The sequence below is a fragment of the Balaenoptera musculus genome, chromosome 20 (assembly GCF_009873245.2).
Source record: "Balaenoptera musculus isolate JJ_BM4_2016_0621 chromosome 20, mBalMus1.pri.v3, whole genome shotgun sequence".
In the NCBI taxonomy this organism is placed as follows: Eukaryota; Metazoa; Chordata; class Mammalia; order Artiodactyla; family Balaenopteridae; genus Balaenoptera; species Balaenoptera musculus.
The window spans coordinates 48,252,690-48,275,660 of record NC_045804.1 but is presented as its reverse complement, the minus strand read 5'-3'; the positions used below and the strand labels follow the sequence as shown (position 1 = coordinate 48,275,660).

Below are 22,971 nucleotides of genomic sequence, written 5' to 3'. Positions count from 1 at the left end.
ACCAGAATAGAAGTGTAGACCTGAGTCCTACTGAAGGGGTTTTGTGTAAATGTAAATGCTAAGATTTGAAAAATATTGCAATAGGATCATTGTAAGTACTGTTTTCCTTTAGCCAGTGTTTTTTAAAACAATATTTGGTTTAACGGTTAGTAGGCCAAATAATTGCAGTATTTTGAAAAAAAAATAGTTGTAGGAATTCTCATCTGATATGTAACTCATGAGCAGTGATCATTTTAGCAGTTGTAAGCAAATTTTCATCTTGCAAGTGCCTTCTCCTTTATTTTCCCAAGAATACTGATTTATACCTGAGATAGCCAGGTTTTTGACTCCAGGCATTTATTTAATGTGGATTCTCTAGATGAAGGGGGAAAAGTTCCCTACTGTATGTATGAAGAAGATAGGCTATTAGTATTTAAGTATTTAAATGCATTTCTCTTTAAACATTTGTTTATAATTATGAAAAGAGAACACATTTGTTGTAGAATACCTGAAATGTGCAGGAAAGCGCAAAGAAGAGAAAAATCTGCTGATATTTTGTGGTATTTGTCTTTTTATTCCTCATATATGTGAATGTTTTTAATAAAACTGGACTTTTAAAATATGTTGTTTCACAGCCTCCTTTTTTCTGTTAATAATATTTATCACTTGAAAATGCATGTTTAGTATTACATATTTCTTTGAAAACATTAATAGTTGCATAATAACTTCAAACTCATGTATCACTTTATTTAACCATTCCTTTGTTTTTTAAGTGGGAAGGTCAGTTTTTGAGTTGGGGTAGGGTTAGAGTCAGGTGAGTGAACGGGAGACATCCAGGATCCCTCCCACATTTCTTCTTCAGGTAACTAGGATAGATGCTGGTGTCATTTATTAATATAGGGACCATACAAAGGAAGAGCAAATTTGCTGGAAGCTTTGTTTTGGGGATAGAGAATTTGACGTGCCTGTGGGCCGCTAGGGAGAAATGTCTGTCGGGCAGATGGATAGTTGAAGGTAAGAAGAGAGATCTGCACTAGAGAGATGGATCTACGGATCACTGGCACTAGATTTTGGTATCAACCACAGACCATAGATCTGCTGCCTTGGGAGATCACACAGTGGAGAAGAGGGCCAAGGATAGACCCTCTGGGAAGTGTCAGTGGTCAAGTGTTGGGAGGGATGCAGAGAAGCATGTGAAAGAGACAGAGCACCAGAATTGGAGAGAAGGTGGCATTGTGGTTGCTGAAAGAAGAGAAGAAAAAGGGGATGGACAGTAGTGTCCTGAGTCATGTTACAGAGGTGTGCGAGGAGACCCACTGGCAAGTGTCTGTTGGGTTTGGCAATTAGAAGGTCATCAGTGAGAGGTGTTTCAAGGGAGTGGTGGGGACAGAAGGAGGGAGTGGCAGGGGAATAGTGGGTGAGGAAATGTGTGTGGTAGATAGAGCTGGAAGGGCAGAGGTGGGTCAGATGTGTGGAAGGAGAGGTTTGTTTTTGCTAGGTACGGACCTGGACAGCTTTATGTGCTGATGAGAAGGACCCAGCTGAAAGAGATTGAAGTTGCTGGAGGAGGCGGGGTTGATGAGCAAGCAGAGGACCAGGGGAGAGTGATGGGTTTGGAGCAGAGGTGGAGGGATTAAGCTTGGATAGGAGGGAGATGGTCTCCCTGAGAAAGCCTAGGGTAGATGGGAGTAGTTGCTGGCCCGGTGGGGGTCGGTGGCAGTAGCTCAGTTTTCTCAAGACATTGGCCAAGAATGAGGCAGATTGGGTGGGAGATGGGCTTGAGGGCGGTGTCAAGATTTGGAATATCTGTGGTGGGGAGTAGGGGGTGGATGGACCGCAGCCCAGAGAATGACCATAGCAGCACTGTGGTTCCCTAGATACGATGATTTATGCATGGTTGCATGAATCCCCAAGACTCCGGGTGAAGGAAGAGAGAAGTCTCTTGACTGCTTGCATCCTCAGGGGAGTCTTCCCTGATGTCCCAAGTTAAATTTCTTTATTATAGGTTCTCATAGCTCTGTTCTTTTCTTCTAGTACTCATTAGAGTTGTAGTTTTGCATTTGGTTGTTGCAATCATTATTTTAATTATAAAAATTTACTTTCCCCGGTAACTAAAAGCTCTGAGGAAAGATATGTCTGATTTTGCTTACCACTGTAGTGTCTGGCACCTCATAGCTACTCGGTAAATGTTTGTTGAATTTAATGAATCAAATACAGTGGTTCTCAACCTTTTAAATCTGCCCCAGCACACCTGTGGGATATTACTTGCTTCCCTCTGAACCATTATTGACTGCCCTGAGGCTTCCTGAGGGAGGGCAGGTGTCAGGTAGTGTGGGGTAGTGGTTAATAGATCACAGGCCCTGGAATGAGAATGCCTGGGCTCATATCCCAGCCCCGCCTCTCACCAGCTTCATGACCTTGGGCAAATTCTTAATCTGTGGCCCAGTGTCCTCATCTGAAAAGTGTGGCTAGTAATAGTACCTACCCCATGAGGTTGTCATGAATCTTGCATGAGAGTTCACGGAAAGCTTGTAGAACAGCATGTGATATGTAGAAGTTACTTATTACTACTAGTGGTTTGAAAAAGCCTCCCAAGTAATTTTGATAATCATTCCTGAGACTCCATATATTAAATATTGATCTTCAGGGAAACTGGGAAGGAATCCCTGGACTGTGATGGCACCCTGAAACAAAACCATTCTTGATCTTTTAGGAGTATCAATAAGAAATAGGAATGTCACGTGACTACAGTTGACCCTTGAACAACTCCAGGGGCTAGGAACACCTACGTTCCGGCACGGTGGAAAATCTTCGTGTAATTTGTAGCCCTCCGTGACCTTGATTCCTCCATATCTTCGGATTCAGCCAACTGTGGATGGTGTAGTACTGTATATATTTACTAATGAAACATATCTGTGTGTAAGTAGACCCACGCAGTTCAACCCTGTGTTCGAGGGTCAGCTGTCGTCATTTTGGTAGCCATCCTGGCTGCAGGATGAGGGATGAGTGGATGCTGTCTGCTTTACACCTGCTGTGGTAAACTTGATTCTTTGTCTCCCTTGCAGAGGAGGTAGCCAAGTTGGAGAAGCACTTGATGCTTCTCCGACAGGAGTATGTCAAACTGCAGAAGAAATTGGCAGAGACAGAGAAGAGATGCACCCTTTTGGCTGCGCAAGCAAACAAGGAAAGCAGCAAAGAGTCCTTCATCAGCCGCCTGCTGACGATTGTGGCCGACCTCTATGAGCAGGAGCAGTATAGGTGAGCTCCTGGCCCTGGGCCAGTGTAGGGAAGCAAGCCCTTTGCTTTATTCCCAGGCCACATTGCAACTTCTCCTCTCTTATTGACTTTCTTCCCAAGTTTATTTCTAATAGTTGACCAGCCTTTAGTCTCTGGAATGTAAGCCCCTTGAGGCAAGATTTGTTGTTTGCTGCTTATATTCAGTACAGAGTATAGGAGTGATGGTGATAGCATCGCTGGTATAGATAGGAATTAGCTTACAGGTCCAGGGATCCAGAGGGGAGAGGTCACTTTCTCTTGAGCTGGTCAAAGAGGGCATCTTGGAACTAGTGGGTAGTGTAGCGTGATGGTTGAGGGTAGACTTTGAGCCACACAGCCTGTGTTAGAAGCTCAGCTGGCCACTTACTATGTGACCTGGAGCTATATGACATGCCTCAGGCTCCTAATCTGTAAAATGGGGATAATAATACGACTGTTTACCTTAGGGTTGTTGTGAGGATTAAATTAATAAAATACTGTTTAAGCACTTAGAACAACAGTCTAGCATAGAGTAAGTGCTCGGTTTTTAATTGTTATTAAAACAATATTGTTATTAAGTGAGTTTTGAGGTAAATGTTAAAGGCTGAGTAGGATTTAATAGATAAAGACAGTGATATTACTAGTAGAGGGAGTGGCTGAGAATAGGCTCAAACATGGGAAACATGTGGAGGATTTAGAGGACAGTGAGGGGCCCATTTTAGGGTACATGTCCATGTAGAGGAGCACTGGGAGAGGTGGGTAAGGTAGGGTGGATTGGGGATGCCAAGGTGAGGAATTTGGACTTGATCCTCTAGGAAGTGTGGAGCAGTGTTTTTGAGTTATAGGACTATCATAATCAAAGTGGTGTTTTAGGCAGATTAGCCTGGTAACATCGTATAGATGAAATTATAAAGAGACAAGAGCAGCCATGATGTTGTCGTAGATAGTCCAGACCAGAACTGATGAAGGACTGAGCTGGGATGCGGATGTGGAAAAGAAACATGGACATGAATGTATGTGGAAGGAAGGATTTGCCTACTAGGGAGAAGGATGATTGGATTAGATGATTAAGTAAAATTTTGAAATTATGACATTTAAAATAGATCAAAATCCAAAATTGCCATCTACCATCTTAATCATTTCTAAAAGAAAAGAAAAATTTAATAACAAAAAAATAGGAAGTACATACTCTGAGTAAAGGACAGGGCTTTCTTTAAATCTAATGGATGTATCTACTTGTAAAATATAGTTCATTGTCTTTTTTTCTTTTCCCCCTCCTCTTTTTCCCATGGACAAGTGAAAACTTTGTTTCCCTTGGCCCCAGAAAGCCTGGCATTTCTATTACAGACACAGCTCTCCCACTGTCCAAGGCTCTTACCCGTTAGAATTCCCATAATTTACTTTCTGTAATACGTAACAGTTGATTGCATTCTTTTTTTTAAATTTTATTTTATTAATTAATTAATTTTTGGCTGCATTGGGTCTTTGTTGCTGTGCGCGGGCTTTCTCTAGTTGCAGTGAGAGGGGGCTGCTCTTCATTCGGGTGCGTGGGCTTCTCCTTGCAGTGACTCCTCTTGTTGTGGAGCACGGGCTCTAGGCGTGCGGGCTACAGTAGTTGTGGCACAAGGGCTCAGTAGTTGTGGCTCATGGACTCTAGAGTGCAGGCTCAGTAGCTGTGGCACACGGGCTTAGTTGCTCCGCGGCATGTGGGATCTTCCCGGACCAGGGCTCAAACCCATGTCCCCTGCATTGGCAGGCAGATTCTTAACCACTGCACCACCAGGGAAGTCCCTGATTGCATTCTTATACTGTAGTCCTTCTAGGAGACTGGGAATGAGACTGGGCAGTTTCCTCTTCTGGCCACTTTTTACCTGGTCGGCTATGGTATGATCCCATGGTTTTGGTGGGTCTCTCTTCCTCTTCTAAAACCTGTCCTTTATCAAAAGAAGGCCGAATACCTTTGTTATCTACAATTGATAATCAGATGAGGAATGGAGACTTCAAAGAGGACTTACCTTTTGAGATGGGATAAGTGAAACTGGAATACCAATTTCTGAAGCAGATGCTCTTTTACCAAGATAGGGGGGAAAAAAAAACTTTGTCCCATGAACATGCATTTTGTTGAATTTAAATAGTGTTTTTATGTGTATTTCAGTAATTGGAATAACTGAAGAGTCAGTGTTAAAATTTTTAATTTGAGCAATGTGGAAGAAATTGGTGCATTTCTTTTATTCTTAAGTTCAGGAGGAGGCTTTGGTCCCATAAGACAGTTAAAAATGATGGTTATATGTAGTTATTTACTACCATTCTTTTAACAAACAAGCTTATAATTTTTCCTATTAAAGTGTTTGATTGAGACACTCTAGCAAGAAGCTCTTTATTTATGTTTCCTCTCCAGTTGTTACATCCTAACATCCATATTTTAAAAGGAAATGCCTTTAATTGACTAGGATGAAATTTTAAAAAAATTGCTAGCCTCCTAATTGTTTCCGCATAGAGTCCTCATAGACTTGACCTGTCCAATTTTCCATTTTTGAATCATATTTTAAAAAATTATTATTATTAGAGATTATTAGTGAAATCCTTATATTTATTTACCTTTGAGATGTTAAGACTACAAAAGAAAAAATTTTGACTTGACATTTATGAATAATAGTAGGAATTTTATAGAAACATTCATTTTTATAATTTTGTGGCTAAAGTCAGATTTGTGGCAGAAACAGTAAGCAGTGACTGTTCATTTACATTATTAGAATTTAATACTTTACAAATAAATTTAGAGTTTAAAAATTATTTGTGCTTTGTTTTCATTATATTTTTTAAACCTTGTCATAGGATATGATATGAGACAGAGTTTTATGTTCCATTTCTATTTCTTCTTTATTAATAGTGTTTTGTGTTAACAGTATTTTCTAATAGTTTGAAATAATAAGTACCCTATTACTCTTTTGATCTAACATAATTAGTTGCAACTTGGTTAGTTCTTTAATAGAAGTAGAATTGATACACTTACATAATTATAAAGTATGTTCTAGACAGTGCTTTTGTGGGGTAAAATGTGTTTGCATCAAGCATTATATAGAAACAATATTCTGTTTGCATCTCCTTTTAAGTGGATGAGTCAATTCACGTAATAGTTTTTTCTTTCTTTCTCTCTTTCTCTCTCTCTCCTCCCTCCCTTTCTCTCTCCCTTTCTTTCTTTCTCTCTCTCTCCTCCCTCCCTTTCTCTCTCCCTTTCTTTCTTTCTTTCTTTCTTTTCTTTCTTTCTTTCTCTCTTTCTCTCTCTCTCTCCTCCCTCCCTCTTGCTCTCCCTTTCCCTTTCTTTCTTTCTTTCTTTCTTTCTTTCTCCCTCTCTCTTTCTTTCTTCATGTAATAGTTTTTGTGTATTTAGTTTCTAAAAGCTTTCCAACCTAACACATTATTTTCAAGGGGAATATGAAAATAAAAAGACGTGCAGATACAGGCAGGGTGATGCTGATTCGTGCCTGTGGATTGCTGCCAGCGTAGCCATCTGGCACGTGCTTGTGTCAGCCCAGTGGGTCACCCTTAGGTTTTTGTTAACTGCTCAGATGCTTTCACACCTTGGCATTTGACATTTCAGAGTTAAAAATAAATAACTATTTGGAAAGCTCTTTTCATATAGCGGTAAGTCATACATATGGAAACATGTTTGAAAAAAAGATTTCTCTCACCCCATTTCTTTATAAATGGTTGAGTAAAAAATGGCCAGTAATAGGTCTGAATGTTTCTGGTGAGAACAGGAGTGTAGATATTGGGTTTCATATTCTTGACTGCTTTGTCAAAGCTAATTTGCTCATGGTTTTTGGTTTAACCTTGCTTGAGCATTGGTATAGTGTGGAGCATTGCAGCACTGTAGTCTCAGAGCTGTTGTCACAGTCTTTAATCTTTCTGTCTCTCTCTCCTGATGATTAATCTTGATTTTTTTTTCTTCATAAAACCTCTTCTTCTTTTTTTTTTTTTTTTTTTTTTTTCCTCGCGGCTTGTGGGATTTTAGTTCCCCGACCAGGGATTGAACTCGGGCCCTCCGCAGTGAGAGCGCGGAGTCCTCACCACTGGACCGCCAGGGAACTCCCTCTTCTACTCTTTATGTGAATATTAATAATCCTATGTATTGATAACTTGTAGGTTCACCATCTTGTGGGTGACATTAGGGAATGTCTTTGAAAGCAGAACATCCCATGTGAACTAAAGCTAGCAGTTAGAAATAGAAAACGTGTCTAGCAACATACTGTAAATATGAGCCATCAGAATTCAGTGCTAGCATAGAGAAATAATTTTGCTGTGATTTTTTTTTTTCTTTTGCAGATGTATGTTGATCAGTCAATACTCATATATTTATCAGCTGTGAATCCTAGCTATACCTAGTTATAATGATGTTTTATATCTGTGGGTATTTTTCTTCATCAGTGATCTGAAGATAAAGGTTGGGGGCAGGCACATCAATGCTCACAAGTTTGTCCTGGCGGCCCGCAGTGACAGCTGGAGTCTGGCCAGTTTGTCTTCCACCGAGGAGCTGGACCTGTCAGGTGAGCCTCTGACGGGCTGGGGACTCAAAACTCCCAGCACAAGAGCACTTGGCAGAAGGTTATGGTGTGTAATTTTGAAATATTTGTGGTTTAATGAATGTAGAATACTTTTCTTATAAATTGATGGTGACCATAAACTAGTTAAATAATTCGTGAATCAGTAGGTTGTACTTTGTGGACACTTCTGTTTAATATCTGGCTAATAAATCATAAATATTTGAGGATTTACAGTATTCTTATAATTTATAAAATAAGAATATTTATCCAGAAACTCTTTTCATATAGTAGTATGTTATGAATATGGGAGCATGTGTAGAGAAAAATTTTTCTTCCACTCTAAGAAAAAGTCCTGCTGCTGTTCAGTTGCTTAAAATTTAATCATAGTTGCCAAAAGTACTTTTCCTGGTCTATAAGAACTGAATTCAGAAGTAACATTTATTCCAAAGAATAAGAATATTCTTTCTTTAACATCAAAGGATGACCATCAGTCTTCAGGATTTGAATAAGTGCATTGAGCTGTTTAATGTTATTATTTAATTGTTTTATGCTACAGTATGTTGTGTAGAATTTGGGTAAATATGGTGGTTAAGTAAACTTAAAAACATCGTTTTCAAAAGTTGATTTCAAAATTGCATTTTCACTTAGTACTTGCCTAACAGCTGCTTAAAATAAAAAGAGCAAATTTTGAATTTAATTCTGCTATTAATAATCAAGAGAATTATAACATGTGGTAAGGAGCATACCCAGGCATTAAGATGTGAGTTACTTGCAGAAGTGATTGACTGTGTGGAAAGTCTGAATTATGTCTTTGTTCAAAAGGTTTGCCAATTCAGAAGGTATTGTTTTCCATGTGTAGTGTTAGGAACACTGAGATGATTATAACACCATCCTTGCCATACAGAGCTCATACTCTGTTGGAGGAAATGGGCTAATAACAAATCATTTAAGGCCAAGGCTGTATATACAGTAGTATAATGGCTTTATGTCTAAGGTACAGAAGAGACCAACTTGGGCTGATGAGGAACGTGTCAGAGGTGGCTAACACCTGAGCAGTGTTGCACAGGTTAGATAGGCATTTATTTCAAGAATTTAGGGGGTAGATGTCTGATGCTTCTCCACTGTGAGTGAACTCTGTCTCATGATCATTTCTAGGATTTAACCTGAGGTCCGTAATTCATAGCTGTAAACACACAAATATACATACATGCATATACAGGAGCATATGCATTCATGCCTATAACTAAAACATCTACTTGGGAAACGGTCTTTACTGGAAGGACACCAGTCCACATGATTGAAATCTGAGCAGTTTTTCTTTTTTAAAAGTAAAATCTTTTGAAACCGTATATCTTTGACCCCATATAACACAATTATGGATAACTTTTAAAACCCATTGGATCATGAGGTGTTCTTCACAATGCATGATAGGATCTTGATTACGTGAACAGATAGTTTGCCAAGACTAGTAGAGATAATAAAATATTGAAAATATACAACTTAGTTAGAAAAAAGTTTAGAATAAGTTACCACCTTTTGATAGCTACAGTGTCAAAAACTGATGGTCCCAGCAGTTGCGAGGCTCATGAAATTGGCATTCTTGCACATTGCCAGTCACATTATAAATGGGTATGAAGGGTTTAGAAAGCAGTTAGACAGATGAGCTATAAAATAGTCATACTTTTTTTTTTTTTACCTCATCATCTGACTTCTGTCAGATGGATTCTGTTATAGATAATTCAGACAGTGTAAATGTTTATCATGGTAAATGTAACTGTGAAACATTGAATACAACCAAAATGAATGAGTGGGAAAAATAAAATATGACTGCTCCCCAGAACAAACAAAATTACATAAGAACACAGAAAATTGCATTAATGTATGAAAAGCTTAAACATTGAACTTAAAATTTTGCTTTTACTTTTTTAGTACATTAGAACATTTAAGAGCTGCTTTAACACTATCTGTGACTATCTGACCACAAGATTGGATCACTGAGAAGCAGGAGATTTTCTAGAGTTTAGCAAGGTATAATGTTAATGCCTTTAAATGTCCCTGAACACGCCTCCTGCTGTAAATAATCGGCATGGTTTGATCCGGGCTACAAGGTTTGCTTTCAGGAGTGAGCGGCTGTAGAGTCAATGTTTCTGGTGGCTTTGGTAAATCAGGCATCTACTAAAATAGCTGTAGGGGAGCTTATGGTATCTTTTCTTTTTTTTTTTTTTTTAAGGGTTTTTAAATTTTATTTATTTATTTTGGCTGCGTTGGGTCTTCGTTGCTGCGCGCAGGCTTTCTCTAGTTGCGGCGAGCGGGGGCTACTCTTCGTTGCGTTGTGCGGGCTTCTCATTGTGGTGGCTTCTCTTGCTGCAGAGCACGGGCTCTAGGCGCGTGGGCTTCAGGAGTTGTGGCGCACAGGCTTAGTTGCTCCGCGGCATGTGGGATCTTCCCAGACCAGGGCTCAAACCCGTGGCCCCTGCATTGGCAGGCGTATTCTTAATCACTGCGCCACCAGGGAAGCCCATCTTTACTTTTCTTTATAAAGTTTATCTTTGAAGCGTATCTTTGAAGGGTTCCAAGGAGGTGGTTGCATTTGTGGACCTGTTCATGTTTGTGTGTTTTGTGCAGGGTCCTGCTGAGTTGCCTGGGTGGGCATGGGTGTGATTACCTACATCTGGGCTTGCAGCAACTGAAACTGCCTAAGAAGCCTGTGTGTTATACGATACCTGTAAGCACTACTGCCCATGGCTGCCTCACCCCTGAGGGAGATTGGAAATAGGCTCTTGTAAACAAGTGTATAAATAGCGTAAAAGCTGTGCTTTAAATGGTTGAATCTTTTCCACACGCATGAACTTAATAAAATCATTTTATGAATTTATTGGTATTTTGTTTCTTCAGAATTAGTCCATTAATATCACAAATGCTGAGTGGCAGGCACTTTTCAAGGTACTAGGGTTATAGCAGTGAACAAAATTAAATTCTTATTTGCATGGAACTTACATTCTTAGAGATTGACATCCTAAGTCTCACATTTTCTTTGGAGGTTCTTGTGTAACTGCTATTTCTTAAAATTCAAAATAAGCACAACTTTAATTCTATTAATTGTTATAAGAATTTTAGCACATGTTGATGAAGATACAGTAGGCATTATATACCAAGTATTTAAAATGTATTTGGGTACATGAAAGTTTTCTTAAATCATACCTTGTTCAAAAAAGTAAAATATTTTCTGCTTGATAAGATGCAGTGACAAAGGCACAATCACTTCTGTAGGATTCTTGCCATAAATGCATGACCTCAATCTGATTATGGGAAAGCATCAACCTAACCCAAATTGAGGAACATTCCACAGAATAACTGGCCAGTATTACTCAAATATGTTAAGGTCATGAAAGATTAAGGAACTGTTAGAGATTGGAGGAGACTAAGGAGACATGATAATGAAATGCAGTGTGGTACCTCAATTGGATTCTGGCCCATAAAAAGGACATTACTGGGATAATTGGCAAAGTTTGTAATTAGTTAATAGTATTGTATCGGTCCTAATCACCTGGTTTTAATAATTGTGCTGTGGTTATGTAAGATGCTAATATTAGGGGAAGATGGGTAGAGGGTATATGGGAACTCTACCACTGTTCTTTTAAGTCTGAAATTGTTTCAAAATATAAAGGTAAAAAGTATAAATTTGCTTTTTATTTATTGGTTATTTTAAGTATAAAGATGTTTATAAAGTTACTGACTGATCAACTGGGAAGAGAAAGAATATAACTGTTAGCTCAACACAGTACAACAAATCTTGATGCACGATATTTACTTCTTTATGAAGTAAAGCAGTTTGCTTCAGGCTAAATGGTTTGTTTATAGCCTCTCTATAGCACTTCAGTAACAGCAGCTGACACTGAGCAGTTCCAATGCCGTAGAATGGCTGTTTTGAAGCTAGAATTTCTTGCATGCTTCCTCCAGCAAAGATCTTATGGTTCCCTGGCATGAGAGTCTATGGTGAGTCATTCCGCTTTCCTGGAATGTGTCCTGCGTCCTGTCAAGCCATTCCAAAAACAGAAAGCATCCTCCTTCCCTCCTTTTCAGTCCAGTTAGGAAAACTACGCACCAAAGCACAGACCTGGGAGGTTGCACTGTGCAGTGGAAGGAGCATAGGGTCCCAGACTCTGTGCTCAGGCACACTAAGGTGCTCCAGCAAACGCACAGGGACAATAGTATCTGTTAGATACCATGTGAACTGCTAGTTCTAGGTTGTTCAGTTTCAGTATTTTGAAGATATCCATGGTTGTTTAAAATATGTCCATAAATTATTTGTTATTCCTCCCTTCAAAGGAGGATCCTGATTCCCCTCCTCTTAAGTATAGGCTGATTGAGCTTGTAAATGATAACATATTACTGCAGAGATAGGTTCTTAGAAGGCATTGTGACTTCTTCCTTGCTCTGTCTTTTGGATTGCTCACTTTGGAAGAATTTCGCTGCTGTGTCATGAGGACACTCAAACAGCCTTGTGGCCTCCTGCTAACAGCTGAGACCCCCTCCCAGAGATTCTCTTAGAGCTTCAAATAATCTGTGTTATCTGTGGTCATGTCCCCTTACTCAACCCTAACATGGCTTTTGTGTTTTTCTCTCTAATCTCTTTATGCTAAATTTGTCTGTGTGTTGGTTTAAAATAGTCTGTTTTAATAATAATCATAGGAAATTTTTGTCTAGCCATTAACATGGGGTGGTAGTTTACAGGTATTATCTCATTTATCTTTAGAATAACACTTTGAGGTAAGTACTATTGTTTATTCCCTCTTATAGAGGAGGAATATATGGTCATCTACGTATTGAGCAATATATGCTTCCATCTATTGGCTAGTGTAAATAATGTTGCAGTGAATATTGGTGCACAAATCTCTCTTCAGGAGCCTGCTTTCAGTTCTCTTGGGTACATACCCAGAAGTGGAATTGCTGGATCATATAGTAGTTTTATTTTAAATTTTCGAGGAACTGTTTTCTATACGGTCTGCACCATTTTACATTTCCCCCAACAGTGCACAAGGGTTCCAGTTTCTCCACATCCTCACCAGTACTTGTTGTTTACTGTGTTTTGTTTTGTTTTGATAGAGGCTATTCTACCGGCTGTGAAGTGGTAAAGACTTGTTCGTTATGTTTAGTTTGCAGTAGTTTGCTGATGATGTATCTAGATATGATTTTCTTCTTGTTTAGGGTACTCTGATCTTGAATCTAAAAATTTAGGTCTGTCACCAAATTAGGAAAGGACCATCATTTCTTCAATATTTTTCTTCCTTGATCTCTTCTCTCTTTCTGAGACTCCAGTGACACACATACTAGACCCTTTGTTACTATCCAACAGGTCTCTTTGAGGCTCTCTCTTTTTTTTTCCTCCCAACCTTTTTTTTTTTTCTGTTCTTCAGATAGGATAAATTCTACTGATCTATCTTCAAGTTTACTGACTTTTTGCACTGCTGTTTTCATTCTGCTCTTGAGCCCACTGAGTATGTTTTTATTATACATATCATATTTTTCATTTCTATAATTTCTATTTGTTTCTTATAGTTTATATGCTGAAAATTTTTCTTTTAGTTTCAAGTGTGTTTTCCTTTACCTTCTGGAGCACAGTTATACTAGATGTTTTCAAGTCTTTCATAAGTTCAATATCTGGGTCATCTTGATGTTAGCATCTGTTGGTTGTCTTTTCCCTTGAAAAATGGTCATATTTTCCAGATGTTTTTCTTTATCAAATGATTTTGAATTGTATCCTGGACATTGCCATTATGTTGTGTAGACTTTGGTGCTGTGTCATCCTCTGGAAAATGCTAAGTCTCCTTAGGTGGAAACTGCAGGTTCGGTTTCACCTTCTGTGGGTGGTGGTTCAAATATCACTTCAGTTCTTAAAGCTGGGCTAGGAGTGTTCCATGCATCAGTGGCTTAGAGGCCTATAGCCTGAGGCCTATGTGGCTTCGTACACAGAATTAGGAGATCTCCTTCTCTGGTTCTCTTCACTCTGGGATTCTCCCGTGACCCTTCAGCGCCCTTGGGGCTCCTTTTCCTGGTTCATCTGACCAGAAAGGTGGAGTTTTAGGCGTCCTCCTGGTCACTATGGCAGTGTTCCTCCTGGACAGGTCTACCCTCGGGACAAAGCCATAAAGGGAAAAAAAACAATGGAGAAGCTCGTCCAGTGCAATTGCTTCTTCAAGGTTTGCCTCCCCCTACAATTCAGATGCTTTTGTTTACTTTCAGAATCCTCTGGTAGCTGTTTTTGGTACACTGTCTACAGTTTTTAGCTATAATCAGTTAAAATAGCATGGGTTGTCACACTGCCATAACAGAACTAGACCCTCTATCCTTTTATTCCTTTTTGACGCTGGGATTATTTAGAAGTACGGTATGAGGTTTATTTTTATTTCCAAGAAGTTATATTTAAGGGTACATCCTTAAACTGACTAAAGAGGATGTTTACACTGATAAAAGATGCAGTCTATGGGAATTCCCTGGTGGTCCACTGGTTAGGACTCGGCGCTTTCACTGCTAGTGCCCGGGTTCAATCCCTGCTTGGGGAACTAAGATCCTGCAAGTCCTGCAGTGTGGCAAAAATAAAAAAGATACAGTCTATCATGATTTTTAACTTTTATGAGCTAAAAACTTTTTGTAAAGTGGATGAAGAAAAAAATAGTTGGAAACTCAAAGACAAACCAGAGTCATAGTAGGAGATTCAAAACACCTTTCTCAGATTTGACAGATTGAATAGAGGATTTAAGTAACAAAATTAATTTCCTCAGTTTGCTTCATTTAATGGTTAATTGCGTACAGATAAGTTTATTCCCATTCTTCCCAAATGTCTTATAAAACATTTATTTAAAATCAGACCAAAAAAAAAAAAACCAACTGGGTCACATAGAAAATTTCAAGTTCTCCAAAAGAAAATGTCAAGTTTTCCAAAGCGTGACTATATGCATCGTGGACTACAGTGAAGTCGGAAGGTTGGGTGTTACCTTCTTTTCATCCTTGCAGTCACAGATTTTTACCAGCTTCTGCGCTGGGCCTGATGAGGGGGTGACGGCTTCTAGCAGCAGATATACCGGGCAAGTCATGGATGCCAACTGGTTTCACTTCTCAAAGTCTAATCTTTTTAAAGGTAATTTCTGGTTTATGGGGTCATCTGACTTTTATAGCCACTTGCTTACGTAGATTGGAAGCAGATAGACTGAATCAGTTGCCTAAAAGTACACAGTTGCAAGCACATACCCTTCTTCTGGTTCATTGTTCTCTGCCCACCTTATACCACGGGCTGCTTAGTCTGAGTCTCAAAATGGATCTATTCTCAGTTTATTTTGGAGATTAAGGGAAGAGTCAAGGCAGGAGTGGGAAAGTTTGGCAATCACTTGGATCTTATTTCATTTGAAATTTTGAGGGCTTCCAGGACGTCCCTGCTAATGTGGTTTTTAAGAAAACTAGATTTTGGTTTATCAACCGTACAGGTCAAATTTGTTTGTTTGGACAGTTGGGGTAAGGGTTGTTAAAGGAAACCAGCCAAATTTTAAAACAAAATTAATTAAAGAAACTACCACAGAGAAGATATTTGAGGGTTGTGGCGTTGGGGATGGTCTCATCATTAGGAATAAGCTATCTTTCCAAGATAAGGCTGTATGAGCCGAGTGGTGGTATACGGGCAGACCTCGGAGATATTGCAGGTTCAGTCCCAGACCACTGCCATAAAGAGCAAAAATTGTAACAAAGTGAGTCACATGAATTTTTTGTTTTCCCAGTGCATGTAAATGTTATGTTTACACATAGCCTATTAAGTGTGCATTGCCATTATGTCTAAAAAAACAATGTACATACCTTAATTTAAAAATACCTTATGGCTAAAAATTCTAACCATCATCTGATAACACAGGGTTACCATAAACCTTCAATATGTGAAAAAACACTATCTGCAAAGTGTGATAAAGTGAAGTGTAATAAAATGAGGTCTGCCTGTACACAGTTTTGGCCTTTTTGGTGACTCTGGACAAATTGCATGGCCTACTTATTTTTTCTTTTCATTAAGAGACTACTGAGGCATTAAACCCAGTTCACAAAGCTAGCTTAGAATTTCACTGTTTCAAGATCTACTTTGTATACCTTAGACAGCTTAGTTGAAGTACTTCTTCAAGTAAATTGTTTAAATAAATCTAATTAGATTTTCATCTGATTTTAAAATGTTTTTCTCTCTCTTAAGACATTTAAAAAAGTATTATTACTACATCAGCAGGTAAGAGAGAAAAGGAAAAAAAATAGACCTTAACCTAATCACTGTTAGCATTTCGGTGCATTATTTTTCACTGTTTTTTTTTCCCCGCCAATTACACCTTTTTTTTTCTCCTTTTACTATCTGGCTACTTAAGGGGGATGATGGTGAATTAATGTGGTTGCAAGTTAATCAGGGGCCTTCAGTTTCACTCACTTGACATTACTCCCTTCAACCCTCTCCTCCCCACTAGAGTTGGAAGAGAAGGGGTTAATAAGAGCCATTCAGTTGTTGCCTAATTACTAAGTTAATGGGATGTTCCTGTCCCACGTTCCACCTTTCCTAGGTAATCAAGAATTGAGTATCATTTCTTAAACCTTAGCAAGCGTCAAAGTCACATGAAGGACTTGTTAAAACACAAATGCTGGGCCCCACTCTTATATTTTCTGACTCAATAGATCAGGGTGGGCCTGAGAATAAGACTTTCTAACACGTTCCCAGATGATGCTGATTCTGTTAGCCCAGGACCACAGTTGAGAACTATTGGTGTGTAGACCATGATTTTTTGAGTGATCCTCTGACCATCACTGACCTTTTTCTGATTAGCCAAGAGTTGATTTTAGTTGAAATCATAATTTAGATATTTTACATTATGATTTTCATCTCAAGCATTTCCCCGAGTTACTGTAAAGCATTTTAACTTAAAAAAACTACACAAGTAATGCATGTTCATTAAATAAAAATCAGGGAGAAAAGAAGCTAAAAGAAAAATTAGTTACAAATTCCTCCAGGTCGATACTTTTAGTGTATATCTTACCAGTCTCTCAATAGATAGACAGACAGACAGATGGACAATCTCTCTGTGGTCATACCACCCAGAATGTCTTCGATTTTGTCTGATCTTGGAAGCTAAGTAGGGTCGGACTTGGTTAGTACTTGGATGGAAGACAGACACGAAACTATGTATGTGGGTGTGTGTGGGTGTGTGTGTGTGTGTGTTTGTATGTGTATACACACACATATATACACAGACAAATATATTTAACAAAAAGTGAAATCATTTAATACATGTATTTTTAGTTATGTAGTTTTTTTACTTGCTATGTAGTGAATATCTTTTTATGTTGAATATAGCTCTAAATAATTTTAATTGATGCAACATTTTCCAGTTTATACTCTAATTTATTTAATTAGTTCTCTTAAGAGTTTTGCTCCAATTTTTCATTATTAAAAATAATACTGCATTGACTATCTTATGTTTCTCTGTATTTGCTTAGTTATTTTCTTAGGATAATAATCTATATGTATGATTGCTGTGTCAAAGGTTATGCACTTCCCTGGCAGTCCAGTGGTTAAGACTCTGCGCTTCCACTGCAGCACAGCCAAAGGAAAAAAAAAAGGTTACGCACTTTTAAGAATCTTTGCTAGTCTGAGAAACAAAAAAAGTATTCTGGTTTAAGTTTATATTTAGTTATCAGTAAGGTTTATTGGCCATTTTATGTATCTTTGTGAATTACCTATTTATATCCATTGCTGATATTTCCATTGAGTGTCCATCTTCTCATTTTTATTTGTAAGATCTTTTTATTAGAATGTAAACTCTTTGCCATATGTTTAAAATAGTTTCCCCCAGTTTATTTGACTTATATCTTTAATAGGTTCATTTCCCCCACCTACTGCCCCGTGCAGAACTTTTAACACTTTTCTGGAGTCAGATGGTACCCAAAATGCTTAATTACCATTTTTAATGGCTGTGTGATACTTCTTTGAGTGGGGTCTACCAGAATTTAGTTTATTATCCTCAACTTTTAGGGGTCCTCAGGAAGGCCTGAGTATGTCATCTGTGCTTTGTTTTCAAAGTTTTTCTACTTTCTTTCTTTAACCAGATGCTAACCCTGAGGTGACCATGACAATGCTTCGCTGGATCTATACGGATGAGTTGGAGTTCAGAGAAGATGATGTGTTCCTGACCGAGCTGATGAAACTAGCTAATCGGTTTCAGCTACAGCTCCTTAGGGAGAGGCAAGTCACAGCAGATATATTCAAGCACCTCAGATGGTGGTGGCTGAGCTTTAATTATGCCAAGCTCTGGGAAAACAGCTGCTTCTGCTAATGTAAATAACTTTTGCAAGGTGTTCTTTTAAACGCAATAGTGGGGAGAGAATTTTATCTCCCTTGCTTCGTGTTATCTTGTAAGCTAAATTTTGCCAAGGCTTTTAGGTATTCTCTTTTCTTTCACTGGTTTATTACCTGAGATTACATAGCTGTGTGAACTGATGAACTGAATGTGAAATAATATAATCCAATGTCCAACGCCTCAACTTTCCCTCCTATACCATTTCCTTTGACATTTTGTTCTACTTTCTGATGTATCTACTTAGAAGGAGTTCTTGGTCGTATTCTCTTGTTAGAAACACATTAATGACTAAATTAGTACATGAGAATCTGCCTCAGTAAGTTTCATAGTGTTTCTGAGGTCTCACTTCATTTGTTAACTGCTTTTTAGGTTCCAAGGAGATAGCCTCCTATGTTTTTTATATTGCATTTTCTCTGTTGCCCTCCCGAGTTGGCCTTTATAACAACAGAAAACAAAACGTTCACCAGATGATATCAAGCAACATGCCCTTGAGTTTTTGTTGGAGATGTGGCCCTTGGTAGTCAGCTTGGTAGATGGAGCGTCTTTTTATGTCACTTAGTAATCTTTTGTATTCTGTGTGCGTGAAGGAATGGCTTTTTTCCTGGGTGGGTGGAGAGGTGGTTTCAGCTATCAAGAGGCATTCCACTTGTTGTGTTGCCCTCAGTGAGTCAAGAGAGACCTTGCTACTAGAGCTGCTTGTTCTGTTTTCATTATGAGGCTGATGTTTCCCCTGAGATGGCCCACTGTGCCCCACATGAGTCAAGTATACAGGTTACTCCTGACTATCTGTGATTGATGTGGGCTTGAGTGCATTTTAATACCTAGATACAATAAGTAAAAAAAAACCAAACAAGCAGGTCTAAGGTTTGTAGGTACATATAGTATTAGGTTAGCAAAGATAACTTTACTGTCAGGGCCGTTCTTTGGGTGAGTTTTTGAATCATCTGAGAGTGAAATGAGAATGATTTTAATTAGATTGAGTGTGATTTATATCTACTTTTCCCCCCCCCAGATTTCCTGAGCTTTCTCCCATTGACCTTGTCAAACTTGCTTGTAAATTAAATTGCTTTGATAAAAGTGCCCTGCAGTTTGGAGTAGTTTAGATAATTGTAATCTGTGTAATGGATTCTTTAATTAGAATGTTTGTTGTTTATTGACTGATTAGGCTTCATAACTGTCAACATTACCAGATGCTCAATGTTGTATTGTTGGATGTGGGCATTAAGTTTATCTGTCATGGCTTTGTTAAGGGCTGGGATGGAAGAGACCCAGTAGCGGGTTCAATTGTTGGCTTTTGAAAGGTCACAGAGCGCCCACTGCTGCCTGCAGGAGAAATTACACATTTGAAATAGTAAGTGAAAGGGCCCCAACACAAATGTGTGCAGTTAAATGTGAAGCCCGTGTTGCTCATTTTTGTAATGTAGGGATCTTGGTGGTTTGGGAATGCTATCACCAGTTTGATGAAAAGGAAGTTTTGGGCATAAGCATTATCAGGAAAATACTCTTAAAAAAGGAGAGAATTAATAGTGTATGCTAACAACTGACAGTTTATATAATTTTTCCTGATTATTAACTACATGTTCAGTGTATGGTATTTAGAAAGTATAGAATGATATAAAAAAAAAAAGGAAATCGTCTGTAATTCAACCACTGTTAACTTTTTGTTGTTCATTCTTTCAGTAATTTTTCTGCCTTATATTCACACATGGGATTGATAAAAAACTAGACAGGAGTTTGTGGGACGCTTGAGTATATGCTTGACTTTGTACTTTAAAAATTAGGTTTATCGTTTTTGTGCATCTGTGTCCTTTTTGTACTCTAAAATTAAAAACGTGTATTAACAGCAACAAAATCCCTTTAGAGGAAAGTTAGTCTGCGTTGCTACTTTTCAAAGAGAAGATACGAACTGAGAATCTGAGTTTTTAGATATAATTGCATGTTCTTCAGTTGTGTAAATCATGTCAGTTACTATTTATAGGCTATCCAAATAGTGAATGGCACTCTGGGGATCCTAGAATTTAGTGAAAATGAAGTGTCTGCCAGTTGTAACAAAACATCTGTCTTCATGAAACATAGTTGAGTATCTTGATGCAGTGTATTTTGGCAGTAGTAAGGAGGGGAATGGAATTTTCAGACTCTCAGCATTTGTCTGTAAAAATGCTTTGTAAAGTCAGTACTCCCTGAGATCACACCATGTTTTAGGATATTAGGATATTTGTCATTGTAAAAGTGGTAAAAGTTTCACATACCTGAAAAGAGGACTTTTCTCCTGGAATGCTCTGATTTCATAGCCTGGGTCAGAATGACTTCAAACATTGCTGTCAGTCTGCTAATATTTTGGGGAAACTAGTGGTACAGACAGCAGAGGCTCAGAAATAGAACATTGTTATTCATTATTATAGTGACTTATTTAGATATTGTGACAATTTGATTTAAAAGTGCCCTGGGGGAGATGCTTCTTCACACCAAGCTGTGTAGCTTAAAAACAAAGCACTTAAGCACAGGTCTTGGAATAAAATGGGTGCCTGCATTTACTGCCAGATGGAGAAATGACTCCACGATTATTCTTGCTCCTACCCTAAGGTCTCATTTGTGAGGTTTAGAAAGTTTGTTCCCCCTTCTTCCCAGGTCTTTCTCATGACTTTCCTCCTTTCCTCCCCCATCTCCCACTCTCCACTTGGTATCCAAACCTCACCTGTTAGAATTGGGAGTTATCCGCTCGCCAATCAGTTATTCTTATTTATAGTAGTACTGAAACCCATTCGTATTAGTTATTAAATTATGCAGCTTCCTTGAGAAGGACCTCAGCTTGCAAGCAAACATACCTCCTATGTACCTCAGACTGTGCAAGGCTTACATAGTTTTCCTTTATCTTGGAAAACACACAGAGATCCCCTGAACCTCTGAGATAGAGTAATGTCTCACAGGGGAGGAGGTGGGGTCACAGGGAGCTCGTGTAGTTTGGCCCCTCAAATTCCATGGGCCTCAACTCAGGTCTTTCTTACCTCACGGTTCACTTTGCGTTCAGCACTCTGTGCTGCCCTTGTGATCAGAACATGGTTTTTGTGGGAGCTGGGGACAGAAGCAGCGGTGGGGTGTCGGGGAATACCTGACGCCACTTTAGGCCTCTTGACTGCCCTTGGAGGTGAACCTGATTTGTAGGGAGATGTTCAGGCAAAGGAGATGGGAGGGCCGTGTCACCTGCCTCCTTCCCCCGGGCCCTGTGCTGTGGAGGCCCACCAAGGTTTCCAGGAATTCTGGGGCAGTGGAAGTGTGGGCCTTCCCAGTGCTACATCTTCTAGGCTAGGACATGCGTGTGCCTGCTTTGTGCTACCAGAGGCCTGCGTACAGCCCTCTCTTCCCTGACGTAGTTGGGGCTCTCCTAGTGATTGTGAGAGTCTTGTTATTGTTGCTGTTGTTGTTGTCATGTTGTTACCAGGCTCTATGGGACATCCGTTGTAGCCAGTTCTTCTCTGTCTGGTATACTATAGTTTGACTCTTAACTCAATTGTTTCTATACATGATAGATTTTTAAAGTGGGCTTTCTAAAATCAGCTTTATTGAGTTACAATTCACATACCATATAGATCACCATTTGGGGAAGACTTTTAAGGCGGTGTTCATTTATTGAGGCATAGAGCCTCATATTTGAAGTGATTTCTAAGCCACACTGGTTGCATGATAGAGTTGTGCTAGTGGGAACTGCAAACATGTTCCCTACAGTTAAATACCAAAGGACTGAATTTGATGCATTGCGTGTTTGATATTACAGTTGCCTGTGTGGTATGATTACCGAGTTTCACGTGATTACTTTCAAGGCAGTTGGGGGGTTATGCTTAACATATTTATTTACAGATTATTTTGGTTCTGACCAGAATGAGCAATATAATAATGAACTTCTAGTACTTATAAAATATAGTAACTCAGCTGCAATTCATTCGTAGCTGCTTTGCTTAAACCTTACACTTTAGTGCTATTGGACATGGCCAGGCAGTACCCAGATTATTGCTTTGGTTTGTTTGTTTATGAATAAATTGGTCCTAATAATACTGTTGATCATTAAAATTGTCTCGTAGATGTGAGAAGGGTGTGATGTCCCTGGTGAACGTCAGGAACTGTATCCGCTTCTATCAGACTGCGGAGGAACTGAATGCCAGCACGCTGATGAACTACTGTGCAGAAATTATTGCAAGTCATTGGGTGAGTGTGAGACTGAGAGGTGTGGAAAAGCACCTTCACTGGAAGTCAGAAGACTGGGGCTTGGGACCTGGTTCCACAGAAGGATACCTCTCTGGCCCCTCATTTCCTTTTATAACAAAATTGAAGGCTAAGTAGTCGCATTAGATGATCTGTGAGATTCTTTTGGGCTCTAAAAGTCTCATAGTTCTGATTTCGGAGTAGAGGAGCAGAAGATAGCTCAGGTCAAGAAACAGGCTTGGAGCGGAGGGACGCAGGCCCGCTTTACCCTCCGTCTGCAGGAGTGGCGGCTGAGCCCCGGGAGCGGGTGCTGCTGTAGGGCCAGCAGGCCTGCCGAGCTCGGCAGCACCCCTTCCGGGCTTTCCCTGCCTTCTCGTCGTGTGGAAGGCGTTGTTAAATGTACATATGCCCTTCTTAGGTAGCTTTCATCATAAAGACAGGTTTTGCACTTCTTTGTCTGTTTTGCATTTTTCAGAAAATCATGGCTAGGGCTATGTTTATAACCTAGTTTCTGCAAATTGTTCGGTACTCCACAGCATTATGAGAAGAAGTGTCTTAAAGAACTGGATTTTAAAGAATTGAAACAGGAACGGTAACCTTTCTGCTAAAGCAGGTAGAAACTTAGA

General features: G+C 39.2%; 1 protein-coding gene across 2 annotated transcripts in view; it reads left to right on the top strand.

Annotated features, from left to right (window-relative positions):
* Positions 1 to 22,971, top strand: part of ANKFY1 (ankyrin repeat and FYVE domain containing 1) — a 76,031-nt gene that overhangs the window by 13,809 nt on the left and 39,251 nt on the right. For both annotated transcript variants that reach the window (XM_036836315.1, XM_036836314.1), the window contains exons 2-5: positions 3,045 to 3,237; positions 7,663 to 7,781; positions 17,898 to 18,033; positions 22,225 to 22,348. In XM_036836315.1, coding sequence (XP_036692210.1) covers positions 3,045 to 3,237; positions 7,663 to 7,781; positions 17,898 to 18,033; positions 22,225 to 22,348 — 572 coding nt within the window. The remainder of the gene's footprint in view (positions 1 to 3,044; positions 3,238 to 7,662; positions 7,782 to 17,897; positions 18,034 to 22,224; positions 22,349 to 22,971) is intronic.